The 15,270-nt window shown below is 39.5% G+C and overlaps 1 protein-coding gene across 1 annotated transcript; it reads right to left on the reverse strand.

Annotated features, from left to right (window-relative positions):
* Positions 1-1,437: 1,437 nt before the first annotated feature.
* On the reverse strand, positions 1,438-14,893 carry LOC113625124 (membrane-spanning 4-domains subfamily A member 12-like). The gene is given in 8 exon segments (XM_027115644.1): positions 1,438-1,539; positions 1,724-1,834; positions 4,761-4,774; positions 4,925-5,039; positions 6,662-6,718; positions 7,341-7,415; positions 7,417-7,479; positions 14,630-14,893. Coding segments are annotated over 8 exon segments (801 nt in total).
* Positions 14,894-15,270: the final 377 nt, after the last annotated feature.

Here is a 15,270-nt window from a genome sequence, read left to right on the forward strand (position 1 = left end):
TTGCACACCCCCCTCCCCCCACTGGTAGCCACTAGTTTTTTCTCTATATCTGTGTTTGCTTTATTTTGGTTATATTTACTAGTTTTGTTATATTTTTTAGATTCCACATATAAGTGACATCATACAGTATTTATCTTTCACTGACTTACTTCACTTAGCATAATACTCTCCAAGTCCAGCCATGTTGCTGCAAATGGCAAAATACTGTTCTTTTTTATGGCTGAATAGTATTCCACTGTATATCTGCACCATATCTTCTTTATCCACTCATCTGTTGATGGACACTTAGGTTGTTTCCACGTCTTGGCTATTGCAAATAATGCTGCTGTGAACATTGGGGTGCATGTATCTTTTCGATTTAGTGTTTTGGGGTTTTTTTTTGGATATATACCCAGGAGTGGAATTGCTGGGTCATATGGTAGTTCTATTTTTAGTTCTTTGAGAAACCTCTATACTGTTTTCCACAGTGGCTGCACCAATGTACATTCCTACCAACAGTGTACAAGAGTGGAAAGATAATTCTTGAACCCATGTATTTCATGATGAATTATTAACCTTAGAGTTTAGAATTGGAAGACACCCTAGAGGTCTAATAATAGCCTGTATTCTTCTGAGGAATGAAGAGACTAAATATAGGATGCACTTTGGTTTTTCTCATACAGTTTAAGTTATATTTTTGGGGTGAAATCTTTGTACTTAAACCCAGCATTTGTTACTTGTACCTGAAAAAAAAACATGCGTACACTGGCATTTCAATAAAGCCCACTCTATCCCACTTTCTATTACCCCAAATAAAAAGTACCTAAAATCTTAATTTTATGTAATTGAATAGCACAGTGTTTGGTCACAAAGTAGTAGAGTAATACCTATTTTGAGCAAATGAATGAATTAATGAATACGTTTTTAGATATTCCAGAATGAAACTACCGTAAGGGCTTTAAATAGCATCATATTAATAATAGGCATATACCTTCTGTGGTAGGATATAACATTTCTACCTGGACACCCTGTAAATCATCATCAGAGAAATTTTATCAGTCTGCTTTGCAGCATTTAGTCAGATTTCCTACTTAACAACCAATAACAAACCAAATGAATAAAAAAATACCAAAAAAGGCTTCTGTTCCTAGTAACATTTTATTGAGGAAAGGGTAACATTAACAGGACATTTTCTAACTTCAAGAGAGTTGCAGTCATTTCCGGTCCTCTGGCCCTTCGCCTTTGCCAGTGAGTGGTAGTGGCATATGTAGGAAGAAACAGTGGCAGGGAGGTCCATGCAGTTATCATTCGTGATAAACTAAGAACAAATCTGAAACACAGTCTTTAAAGGTCAGCAATCATCGTGGAGAGTCAAGGCCGCTTCTTAAGAAGTTTCTGCGGGTAGTTTTACCCCATGAGATTGCATGAGCCTCCTTTTTCTTTTAATACCTGGTGGTATTAGGTGGTATGAGCTTGGTGGCCATCATTTCTGGGAGGAACTGAGGACCACCCTGTTGTCAAGGGACTATTTGCATACACAATTGGAATACCAAGGACAGACTGGAAAGAATGAAACAAGCAAACAATATTGTTACTATAATCCTGTTCAGTAACCTCCCTGGTCCCATCAGGGAAGAGGGCCAAGAGCGCTGTGGTAAGCCCGCAGTGGGACTTAGCTGACACTGAAGTCTGTATTCCTTCAGCACATACTCAGATTATCTTCCAGAGAAGAGGCCCAACTCACCCCATTGGTGTTGGTGATTGCTTGGCTGGCAAAATGGGCTGTGACACAAGTTATGCAAAACTCCTAAAGAGAGAAGATGGTCAGCATGGCTGAAATTCCTTTCCCAGCAAGCTGAAATCCGGAATAAACACACTGAAATGTTGACTGAATCAGGAGGGCTTCACCCTGGCTTCAAAAAGTTCTGATTCATCAAATGTACTATTGCTTGTACTCACCTAGCTCTGGGATCATTTCTCTGTCATCACATGCTTATTTCAGGGGAACGTAAACTAACTTTGGAATTTCTTTAAAATGCCAGAAGACTTCCCTTTTTGCCAGTAGACTGTTTTACTTAGAAACATTAGAAAGGAAGTAGAGTTTTTTTCTTTGCAGTGGCTTTTTTTCCTAATAAAAATTTACTTGCTCATTAAAATAAAAAAATAAATCAAGTAACATAGAACACAACCAATCATCCCAAATGCCACTGCCCAGAAATGAGCTAAATTCACATCTGAGACCTGTTACTCTAGAACTGTATGTATGGGCAAAAGGCAAATAGAAAAGTGGATGCAGGGACTTCCCTGGCGGTCCAGTGGTTGGGACTCCGCGCTTCCACTGCAGGGGGCGCAGGTTCGATTCCTGGCTGGGGAACAAAGATCTGGCATGCCGTGTAGGGCAGACAAAAAAATAGAAAAAAATAAAAAAGAAAAGTGGTTGCATGGAGAGACAGCAAGAGAGAGAAAAAAGGAGAACAAGCAAGGGAGGGAATGAGAGAGCAATAGAGGGAAACACCATTTTTTAATAATGGAATCGTTTTTACTTCCTATTTTGAAATAAAAGTATTACCTGATTTTAAAAGAAGAAAAAGAAGTCAAGTTTACAAAATCCATGAAGAAGTTGACATCATTTTAAACCTACAGGTTTCAGTTTGAGGCAGTATTAGATGATGGTTTATTATGAAAAATGAGAGATTAGCATGCTTGTCTTACCTCTCATCTTCTCTCTTCACCTTCCAGTTTTTGTGCTTTTCACGAATCTCCTTACACAGCTTCTCCTTGCGTTTCTACATTATTGATTTAATCTACCTCGTGTATGGTTGAATATTACTATTCTTTTTTTTTTTTAGCAGCAGTGCCCATGTGTGTTATTGTTGTTTTACTGAGAGTATCTTCTTGTTGCTTTTATACTATCACAAGGATTTTATTGGACTTGTTATTTTTTTATTTTTAAAATTAAAAAACAATTTTATTTATTTATTTTTGGCTGCGTTGGGTCATTGTTGCTGCGTGCAGTCTTTCTCTAGCTGTGGCGAGTAGGGGGCTACTCTTCGTTGCAGTGAATAGGCTTCTCATTGCAGTGGCTTCTCTTGTTGTGGAGCACAGGCTCTAGGCGTGCGGACTTCAGTAGTTGTGGCTCGCGGGCTCAGCAGTTGTGGCTAGCAGGCTCTAGAGCGCAGCCTCAGTAGTTGTGGCGCACGGGGCTTAGTTGCTCCGTGGCATGTGGGATCTTCCTGGACTAGGGCTTGAACCCGTATCCCCTGCATTGGCAGGCGGATTCTTTTTTTTTTTTTTTTAATATCTTTATTGGGGTATAATTGCTTTACAATGGTGTGTTAGTTTCTGCTTTATAACAAAGTGAATCAGTTATACATATACATATGTTCCCGTATGTCTTCCCTCTTGCATCTCCCTCCCTCCCACCCTCCCTATCCCACCCCTCCAGGCTGTCACAAAGCACCGAGCCAATATCCCTGTGCCATGCGGCTGCTTCCCACTAGCTATCTACCTTACTACGTTTGTTAGTGTGTATATGTCCATGACTCTCTCTCGCCCTGTCACAGCTCACCCTTCCCCCTCCCCATATCCTCAAGTCCGTTCTCCAGTAGGTCTGCGTCTTTATTCCTGTCTTACCCCTAGGTTCTTCATGACATTTTTTTTTTCTTAAATTATGTGTTAGCATAATTTAGCATATATATGTGTTAGCATACAGTATTTGTCTTTTTCTTTCTGACGTACTTCACTCTGTATGACAGACTCTAGGTCTATCCACCTCATTACAAATAGCTCAATTTCGTTTCTTTTTAAGGCTGAGTAATATTCCATTGTATATATGTGCCACATCTTCTTTATCCATTCATCCGATGATGGGCACTTAGGTTGTTTCCATCTCCGGGCTATTGTAAATAGAGCTGCAATGAACATTTTGGTACATGACTCTTTTTGAATTTTGGTTTTCTCAGGGTATATGCCCAGTAGTGGCATTGCTGGGTCATATGGTAGTTCTATTTGTAGTTTCTTAAGGAACCTCCATACTGTTCTCCATAGTGGCTGAACCAATTCACATTCCCACCAGCAGTGCAAGAGTGTTCCTTTTTCTCCACACCCTCTCCAGCATTTATTGTTTCTAGAGTTTTTGATGATGGCCATTCTGACTGGTGTGAGATGATATCTCATTGTAGTTTTGATTTGCATTTCTCTAATGATTGGTGATGTTGAGCGTTCTTTCATGTGTTTGTTGGCAGTCTGTATGTCTTCTTTGGAGAAATGTCTGTTTAGGTCTTCTGGCAGGCGGATTCTTAACTACTGCACCACCAGGGAAGTCCCTGGACTTGTTATTCTTGAGTCACATTTTCTTTTCATCAAAACTTTATAGATATTGCTCCATGATTTTCCCTCACTGAATGTTGTTGTAGTAGAGACCGAGTCAAGCTGATTTTTTTTCCTGCTTGTAAGTAATTTGATTTTTCTGCCTAAAACCTCAAAGAATCCTTTTCTATACCTTATGCCTTAACAAGGATACATATATTTCAATATGTATCAATATCAATATTGATATCTATGTATCTATATCTGTATGTCACTTATTTTGCATCTCTTTCTCCTAGTATAGGTTATTCTCATTCAGCGTACAAATTCAGTTACTCTTTTATTTCTGGGAGCTTTTTTTCCCAGTGTTTCTGTATACCCTTTAGGAGTCTTCCCTATGTGACTACCCATGAGATGGACCACTAAGGGGTGCCCTTTCTGCCCTAGTCCATCTACAGAGGTGACTCTCCCACTTTATTCTCTAGTCCTAGAGATCCCATGACCAGGAGTAGGGCTGGAATAGAAAAAGGGATTTACTACTAGAGCTGCTGTACAGTAATAAGAAATAAAATATAGATCCACTCTAAGTGAGTGGAAAGAGAGGAGGCACATGGTAGGTGATGGGACACTTAGCCACTGCCCCAGTAGTCTTGATTAGGCAGCCCATTAATGCTCACATCCACCAGCAACAGAATCACCCCCATGAAGGCAGAGACAGAATTAACAATGTTCATTCCTAGGCTGCCTTTTATCTGAGGGAGATGGCAGGAAAGATAAATCATATGTAAGATGAGTGAAATTAAATGAAATAAGAAGCAATTAAATCTCACGGTTCTTAATCTTTGAAATCTTGAAAAAAAAATTGAAATGATTTTTTTCCTCTTCCCTTCTGGAGAGTTACCATGAAAACTATTCTATATGCCGCCTAAATGTAGGGTATTTCTAAGATCTGTAGAAAAATGTATATAGTACAAAGCAGAAGCTCATCTATTATATTTGTCTAAGCCTCATGCAAAATAACATTATATTCCCTTTTTAAAACAATCAAATGACAAACTTATAATGAGCATTTTTTCTGTGACAGTCACTGTATTAAATCATGTAACTGCATTATTTCGTAGAACTCTTACAACCACTATAGGAGGTAGTACTATATAGCATCCAGTTTTATAGATGGAAAAGTCTATACACACAAAAAATCTGTGCTGATAAATTTAGGAATTCATGAAACCCTTGTCTTTCTAAGGACTAGATAGATTTAGAATGAGGAACTTGCTAGGCTTTTGAGGGTAGGGGTAAATGGGCAGAGTATAAAACATTCCCCAGTTTCTACAAGAAGACTTTGAAATTCAGCAGAATAATTGTGAAACCAAGTCCTCAGCTGACTTGTTAGGAGTTCTTTGGAACGTGCTGCTGCTTCAGCATGCCTTAGATAGTCTTCTGAAGGTCTCTAAAGGGCTCCTAGAAGAATCGCTTTAGGTATAATTTTAGCTCTCTTCTCCAAATGGACAGATTCTATGCTTGGACAAGCATAGTTAGAGGGAAGGATCTCTAAATCATGCAGTGAGAGGATATTTTATTTTGTTTTTGGATTACAGCAAGAGTAGTCAAGATTAGACTGATTTATTTTATTTTATTTTTAGTCTAGTGTAGTCTAGTCTGGGAAAGTATGAGTAACATGACTCTGTGTTCCTATTTTCCAGTTCTTCCCTCTTGTGCTGGATTAAATATAATCTTGAAACCACTTCTGTTCTAGTTGTCTCTAGTTCTTGGCAAACCATTTTCTTTCTCCTGTTTCAAAAGTGGACCAGGAGATTGCAAAAGGTGGAGTGCTGTGACAGAAAGAATGACAGGCCTGTCTCAGGGATTTATGGACTCTTCTTAGGTACTGAGCTAGGTGTTTTTCATGATGATCTGAAGAACTATAAAACAAAAGTCAAATCTGAATAAGACTAGGAGACATGCACAAAGAAAAAATAACAATACAAGGCAAGGCAGAACTGAGAAATAGCAAATGCATAGTAGAGTCTTTGATACTGAAGTGGCAAGAGGGTGTCCCCTGGCTTCTTTGTTTCTGTTTGGAGTGTCCCCCGTGCAGTGTGACCCCACTGAACCAGGGAGCCTTGGAAGTAAACAACCCCATCTTTACTAATTTCCACTCTTGTGAATTAAAGAGTCGGGATGTTGAGCTCTGCCATTTCTGAGTGGTAAATTGTGTAGACCATGTGAGGGCATACGTACCATGGAGGCAACCCACAGATACTTCTGGGAAAAAAATGCTCCCCTTCTCACGTTCTGAATCTGGCTTCTCAGTTTTCTTACCCAAATAAGTTAATCTTTAAAGGGATTAAAAAGTAGAAACATTCTAACTTACCAGACAAGGGGAAAACTGCTTGGATGCCGAAATAGAGAGTGCTCCAGTAATAATGAACTGTAGAAAGAAACAAATTTATTTGTGAAATGATGGGTCCTTTGATTTTTCCTGGGAAATACTTCTCTTTATATGATGAAAGGTTGACCTATTTATATTTCCCTCTCAAAAATTCCTCTCGTACTTCTCAATTTTTTGGAGTAACTCTCGAGGTTTCTATGTCCTTTTGACATCCTTTTCTTTTTTCTCCTTAGTTTCTCGCACAAAAAGACCTCATTCCCTTGTAAGTTTTCCTTGTTCGGATGACTTCCGACCTCACTGCTCAGTCTCTTCTCATGATCAATTGCATATTTTTAATCATGTTCCCGATCACCTCTTTTTGCCACTTTCCACCCAGCACATACGTTTCCATCTAAAATGTAATAGGGAAATAAAACTTTGGTTTGCTGGTTACTTGATTAGCGTAAACTTTAGGGTGTGAGTTTAGGCTGCAAGTTAAAATGGAGAACAAAAGCTCTTCTTTATTTAATTCTCTATCTAATTAATATCTAATATTAATATCTAGTATCTAAAATCTCCAGCTGATCAGATGCAGGGCTTATTAAAAGATGAGTTGTACATAGACTGGGGACAGCTATACTTGATAAGCTGAGAAGGACAGCTGTTGCAGCAGGCTACTCACAGAGAGGTCGCCCCAGAATGGATATCCGCCAATAAAAGACAAGGAAGCAAAACCCAACTCTTGGTTATAAATAAGAGGCCATTAAACCCCCAATAATTCCGAAGTCAATGTGCCTCAGTCCGGTCATGATCTGGATTGCCTGAAAAAAGAAAACAGACATTTAAAAATTGCTTCTTCATCTTCAGGCACCACTGAAACATCACTATCATTGCTGCTGCTCCTTATTTATTGTCAACTGTGTCAAGATCCATGGTGTCATTTAGCTATACCTCTACAGGAGGTGGGCCATTAAGATTTTGACATACGCTAGGGCCAGGGCCTCAGCGTAAAGCCTTGTTTTTTTCTTTTTCTTCTTCACATCTTTATGGGAGTATAATTGCTTTACAATGGTGTGTTAGTTTCTGCTTCGTAACAAAGTAAATCAGCTATACATATACATATGTTCCCGTATCTTTTCCCTCTTGTGTCTCCCTCCCTCCCACCCTCCCTATCCCACCCCTCTATGTGGTCAAAAAGCACCGGGCTGATCTCCCTGTGCTATGCGGCTGCTTCCCACTAGCTATCTGTTTTACATTTATTAGTGTATATATGTCCATGCCACTCTCTCACTTCGTCCCAGCTTACCCTTCCGCCTCCCCGTGTCCTCAAGTCCATTATCTACGTCTGCATCTTTATTCCTGTCCTGCCCCTTGGTTCTTCAAAACGTTTTTTTTTTTTTTTTTTTTTTAGATTCCATATGTATGTGTTAGCATACGGTATTTGTTTTTCTCTTTCTGAATTACTTCACTCTGTATGACAGACTCTAAGTCCATCCACCTACTACAAATAACTCAATTTCGTTTCCTTTTACGGCTGGTTAATATTCCATTGTATATATGTGCCACATATCTTTATCCATTCATCTGTCAAAGGACACTTAGATTGCTTACATCTCCAGGCTATTGTAAATAGAACTGCAATGAACACTGTGGTACATGACTCTTTTTGAATTATGGTTTTCTCAGGGTATATGCCCAGTAGTGGGATTGCTGGGTCGTATGGTAGTTCTAGTTTTAGTTTTTTAAGGAACCTCCATACTGTTCTCCATAGTGGCTGTATCAATTTACATTCCCACCTCTCCAGCACTTATTGTTTGTAGATTTTTTGATGATGGCCATTCTGACTAGTGTGAGGTGATACCTCATTGTAGTTTTGATTTGCATTTCTATAATGATTAGTGATGTTGAGCATCCTTACATGTGTTTGTTGGCAATCTGTATGTCTTCTTTGGAGAAATGTGTATTTAGGTCTTCTGCCCCTTTTTGGATTGGGTTGTTTGTTTTTTTGATATTGAGGTGCATGAGCTGCTTGTAAATTTTGGAGATTAGTCCTGTGTCAGTTGCTTCATTTGCAAAATATTTTCTCCCATTCTAAGGGTTGTCTTTTCATCTTGTTTATGTTTTCCTTTGCTGTGCGAAAGGTTTTAAGTTTCATTAGGTCTCATTTGTTTATTTTTGTTTTTATTTCCATTACTCTAGGAGGTGGGTCAAAAAAGATCTTGCTGTGATTTATGTCAAAGAGTGTTCTGCCTATGTTTTCCTCTAAGAGTTTTATAGTGTCTGGCCTTACATTTAGGTCTGTAATTCATTTTGAATTTATTTTTGTGTATGGTGTTAGGGAGTGTTCTAATTTCATTCTTTTACATGTAGCTGTCCAGTTTTCCCAGCACCACTTATTGAAGAGGCTCTCTTTTCTCCGTTTTATATTCTTGCCTTCTGTATCAAAGATAAGGTGACCATATGTGCATGGGTTTATCTCTGGGCTTTCTATCCTGTTCCACTGATCTATATTTCTGTTTCTGTGCCAGTACCATACTGTCTTGATTACTGTAGCTTTGTAGTATAGTCTGAAGTCAGGGAACCTGATTCCTCCAGCTTTGTTTTTCTTTCTCAAGATTGCTTTGGCTTTTCGGGGTCCTTTGTGTTTCCATACAAATTGTGAAGTTTTTTGTTCTAGTTCTGTGAAAAATGCCATTGGTAGTTTGATAGGGATTGCATTGAATCTGTAAATTGCTTTGGGTAGTATAGTCATTTTCACAATGTTGATTCTTCCAATCCAAGAATATGGTATATCTCTCCATCTGTTTGTATCAATATGGTATATCTCTCCATCTGTTTGTATCATCCTTAATTTCTTTCATCTGTGTCTTATAGTTTTCTGCATACAGGTCTTTTGTCCCCCTAGGTAGGTTTATTCCTAGGTATTTTATTCTTTTTGTTGCAATGGTAAATGGGAATGTTTCCTTAATTTCTCTTTCAGATTTTTCATCATTAGTGTATAGGAATGCAAGAGATTTCTGTGCATTAATTTTGTAACCTGCTGTTTTACCAAATCCATTGATTAGCTCTAGTAGTTTTCTGGTAGCATCTTTAGGATTCTCTATGCATAGTATCGTGTCATCTGCAGACAGTGACAGCTTTACTTCTTCTTTTCCAATTTGTATTCCTTTTATTTCTTTTTCTTCTCTGATTGCCGTGGCTAGGACTTCCAAAACTATGTTGAATAATAATGGTGAGAGTGGACAACCTTGTCTTGTTCCTGATCTTAGAGGAAATGGTTTCAGTTTTTCACCATTCACCATTGAGAACGATGTTGGCTGTTGGTTTGTCAGATATGGCCTTTATTATGTTGAGCTAAGTTCCCTCTATGCCTACGTTCTGGAGGGTTTTTATCATAAATGGGTGTTGAATTTTGTCACAAGCTTTTTCTGCATCTATTGAGATGATCATATGTTTTTTTTCCTTCAATTTGTTAATATGGTTTCTCACATTGATTGATTTGCATATATTGAAGAATCCTTGCATTCCTGGGATGAACCCCACTTGATCAGGGTAAATGATCCTTTTAATGTGCTGTTGGATTCTGTTTGCTAGTATTTTGTTGAGGATTTTTGCATTTTTGTTCATCAATGATATTGGCCTGTAGTTTTCCTTCTTTGTGGCATCTTTGTCTGGTTTTGATATCATGGTGATGGTGGCTTTGTAGAATGAGTTTGGGAGTGTTCCTCCCTCTGCTATATTTTGGAAGAGTTTGAGAAGGACAGGTGTTAGCTTTTCTTTACATTTTTGATAGAATTCGCCTGTAAAGCCATTGGGTCCTGGGCTTTTGTTTTTTGGAAGATTTTTAATCACAGTGTCAATTTCAGTGCTTGTGATTGGTCTGTTTATATTTTCTACTTCTTCCTGGTTCAGTCTCAGGAGGTTGTGCTTTTCTAAGAATTTGTTCATTTCTTCGAGGTTGTCCATTTTATTGGCATAGAGTTGCTTGTAGTAATCTCTCATGATCCTTTTATTTCTGCAGTGTCAGTTGTTAGTTCTCCTTTTTCTTTTCTAATTCTGTTGATTTGAGTCTTCTCCCTCTTTTCTTGATGAGTCTGGCTAATGGTTTATCACCTTTGTTTATGTTCTCAAAGAACCAGCTTTTAGTTTTATTGATCTTTGGTATTGTTTCCTTCATTTCTTTTTCATTTACTTCTGATCTGATCTTTATGATTTCTTTCCTTCTGCTAACTTTTTGTTGTTGTTGTTCTTCTTCTTTCTCTGATTGCTTTAGGTGCAAGGTTAGGTTGTTTATTTGAGATGTTTCTTGTTTCTTGAGGTAGGATTGTATTGCTATAAACTTCCCTCTTAGAAATGCTTTTGCTGCATCCCATAGGTTTTGGATTGTTGTGTTTTCTTTGTCATTTGTCTCTAGGTATTTTTTGATTTCCTCTTTGATTTCCTCAGTGATCACTTGGTTACCTAGCAGTGTATTGTTTGGCCTCCATGTGTTTGTATTTTTTACAGATTTTTTCCTGTAATTGATATCTAGTCTCATAGCAATGTGGTTGGAAAAGATACTTGATATGATTTCAATATTTTTTAATTTACCAAGGCTTGATTTGTGAGTCAAGATATGATCTATCCTGGAGAATATTCCATGAGCACTTGAGAAGAAAGTGTATTCTGTTGTTTTTGGATGGAATGTCCTATAAATGTCAATTAAGTCCATGTTTTTTAATGTATCATTTAAAGCTTTTGCTTTCTTTTTTATTTTCATTTTGGATGATCTGTCCTTTGGTGAAACTGGGGTGTTAAAGTCCCCTACTATGATTGTGTTACTGTCGATTTCCTCTTATATGGCTGTTAGCATTCGCCTTATGTATTGTGGTGCTCCTATGTTGGGTGCATAAATATTTACAATTGTTATATCTTCTTCTTGGATTGATCCCTTGATCATTATGTAGTGTCCTTCTTTGTCTCTTGTAATAATCTTTATTTTAAAGTCTATTTTGTCTGATATGAGTATTGCTAACTCCAGCTTTGATTTCCATTTGCATGGAATATCTTTTTCCATCCCCTCACTTTCAGTCTGTATGTGTCCCTAGGTCTGAAGTGGGTGTCTTGTAGACAGCATATATACAGGTCTTGTTTTTGTATCCATTCAGCCAGTCTGTGTCTTTTGGTTGGAGCATTTAATGCATTTACATTTAAGGTAATTATCGATATGTATGTTCCTATGACCATTTTCTTAATTGTTTTGGGTTTGTTATTGTAGGTCTTTTACTTCTCTTGTGTTTCCTGCCTAGAGAAGTTCCTTTAGCATTTGTTGTAAAGCTGGTTTGGTGGTGCTGAATTCCCTTAGCTTTTGCTTGTCTGTAAAGGTTTTAATTTCTCCGTCAAATCTGAATGAGATCCTTGCTGTGTAGAGTAACCTTGGTTGTAGTTTTTTCCCTTTCATCACTTTATATTTGTCCTACCACACCCTTCTGGGTTGCAGAGTTTCTGCTGAAAGATCAGCTATTAACCTTATGGGGATTCCCTTGTATGTTATTTGTTGTTTTTCCCTTGCTGCTTTTAATATTTTTTCTTTGTATTTAATTTTTGATACTTTGATTAGTATGTGTCTTGCTTGGCATGTTTCTCCTTGGATTTATCCTGTCTGGGACTGTCTGCGCTTCCTGGACTTGATTGACTCTTTCCTTTCCCATATTAGGGAAGTTTTCAGTAAAGCCTTGTTTGAGGTATTTGGAGAGGCTTGTTCATGTGGCCCAAGGATTCTTCAAAAAGTACTACTGCATAGGCGTGCATTAGCATCCCCTGAGAGCCTCCAAGACTCTTAGAAAAAATTGCTGTAACTGTGACTTCAATGACTGTGTTTTGCGAATGGACCAGTTCTCTGCTTGGGTAATCCGAGTTCTGGGGAAAGTATCAATGAAGAAAAAACAATTTATTAGGCATTAACAGTATGCTTGATAATTTCTAAGCACCTTACATTTATTGTACATGTAATTCTCCCAAACAACGGGATGGAGACACAGAGACTTTAAGAAATTAGGTATCTGTCTTACTCTGTTCAGGCTGCTGTAACAAAATACCACAGACTGTGTGGTTTATAAACAACAGAATTTTATTGTGCACAGTTCTGGAAGCTGGGAAGTCCAAGTTCAACATTCCAGCACAGTCACCTTGTGGTGAGGGCCCTCTTCCTGTTCACAGCCCGTGCCTCTGTGTCTTCACATGGTGCAAAGGGTGAGCGATCTCTCAGGAGTCTCTTTCATAAGGCAATAATCTCATTCACGAGTGCTCCACTCTCATGACCTAATAAGCACCTCCCAAAGGCCTACCTCCTAATACTATCATCTTTGAGAGTTAGGATTTCAACTTATGAATTTTGGAGGGGGACAGAAACATTCAGACCATAGCAGTGCCCAAGGTCACACAATTACTGAGGGGCAGACCTAGGAATTTTTTTTTTTTTTTTGCACGGTACACGGGCCTCTCACTGTTGTGGCCTCTCCCGTTGAGGAGTACAGGCTCCAGATGCGCAGGCCCAGCGGCCATGGCTCACGGGCCCAGCCGCTCCGCGGCATGTGGGATCTTCCCAGACCGGGGCACGAACCCGCGTCCCCTGCATCGGCAGGCGGACTCTCAACCACTGCGCCACCAGGGAAGCCCTCTATTCTCCTTTATCTGCCTCCTCCCTGTTCTTCAAACATGCCACATTTTCCTCGAAAGACCTTCTGACTTTACCGGGAACCTCTTGCCTGACATCCACAAGGCTCACTCCTCACTTCATGTCTTTGCTCACATGTCGTCTTCTAAGGAAAGCCTGCTCTGACCAGCTTGAAACTGCTACCCCCTCACTGCCTGGAACTGCTTATCCCTTTCACACTTCTTTATTCTTTCCATATCTTTTATCAACTTCCAGCACACTGGGTACCTTAATTCTTTATTGTGTGTGTAGTCTGATTCTCCCACTAGGTTCTGAGCTCCATGAGGGCAGAGGTTATGCCTGATTTGTTCTGTGCCGTATTCCCAGCACCTGTATGGGGCCAGCTGTGTGGTGTGCTAGTCTGTGCCAGTGGCCCAATGGGAGCAGGGAACTTCCTCTCTCTGGCAGGAGGAGGATCTGAGAGGCCGCCTCCCAGCTTACATCTGCCTGCTGCAGGGGAGCTGATGCTCAGTTTTACTTTCCTGTGATGGCTAGAAGAGTTCTGGCATATAATGGGCACTCAATATAATTTATGGAAGCCTCTAGCAGAGAAGTTAGAGCTGCACACAGGGAGGGACAGTACCATTTGGAGGAGTTGTGTTAGTGGCGTGAAAGAGGTTCTTCAAAAGCACAGCAAAGGAACTAATAATGCCACCTATGCCAGTGGAGTCTTCATGTACATATAGGGCATATTTTATTTACAGTGCCTCTATAAACTAGATTAGAAATGGTCAAAGTGCCCCGTATGGAATTGACATGCAGTTAAGTCAACATCTCCATGGGCACTGGGTGAGGGGAGAGCAGATGGAATGGCCCCTAGTTCTTTCACGCCCAGTTTCCCCAGGCAGCCCATTTGTAGTGCCTTCTGTTTTTAAGGCAGCCCTCAATATGAGCTTGCCTCTATACAAATACCAGGCTTGAAACTAATCCAGAGATAGGATGGAGGGTACCCAGAATATCCTTTGCAAAAGTGAGATCAAGCTAGAAGTGGTGGCATTTCCAGAATGTCAGTGTTACTGAATCATCCTGCTACAAAGAATCCTTTGTCACCCATTAGATTTTTGCTTGAATCCAAAGTAAAATGAATTTGGGGGCAAAATCTATATGCAGACTAATTATTTCTACCTAAAAGGGATACTGTTTCCAGGGTAGCATTCTAGCCTTTCTAATGATTGGGCGTATGTCATGAGATCATAAACTTCTCTCCACCTATAGCTTATAAGCACAATAAAACCTTACAAATGCAAAATAAAAATTCTAGTAGTAAGTAGACTTACCCCTAGTGTCTTTGCTTCTTCTTTAAAGCTTGTAGCTGCTTCTCCTCTAGCTTAATTTACCATTTGTATATTTCCTGGACCCTGCTGACTGTTGGTGAAGGTTCCTGGAGAAGTAATGAAGGGAGGCTGACCACTCTGCGCTTGGTTTCCTAGGCTGATGAAACTCAGAGGTTGAGACCCAGGAGCCGTAGAGTAGCTTGGTGGGTAAGGATTAGGTTTGGTTTCACACATTCTGGGGAAGGCTGTTGGCTTGGATGACATCATGATGTCCTAAGTATTACAAAACATAGCAAAATGATAAATTTACCCAGAAAGGAAACTAAAGAAAATCTTGTCAAATGTCCATTATCTATGCAAATGAAGGAAAGCAAGTGAGCCGTTGATGGGCAATGACAACCAATATGAGTGATACTCATTTGACTTTGGAACCCTATACCTCCTACAGTTTGAAAGAAGGGAAGGAGGGGAAGATGAGGATACATTTACTTTCCAATTCCCATTTGATTTTTTTTTTTTTTTTTTTTTGCGGTACGCGGGCCTCTCACTGTTGTGGCCTCTCCCGTTGCAGAGCACAGGCTCTGGATGCGCAGGCTCAGCGGCCACGGCTCATGGGCCCAGCCGCTCCGCGGCATGTGGGATCT

Source organism: Aethalodelphis obliquidens, unplaced genomic scaffold, assembly GCF_003676395.1.
Source record: "Aethalodelphis obliquidens isolate GAN/ISIS:26980383/991018 unplaced genomic scaffold, ASM367639v1 scaffold14, whole genome shotgun sequence".
In the NCBI taxonomy this organism is placed as follows: Eukaryota; Metazoa; Chordata; class Mammalia; order Artiodactyla; family Delphinidae; genus Aethalodelphis; species Aethalodelphis obliquidens.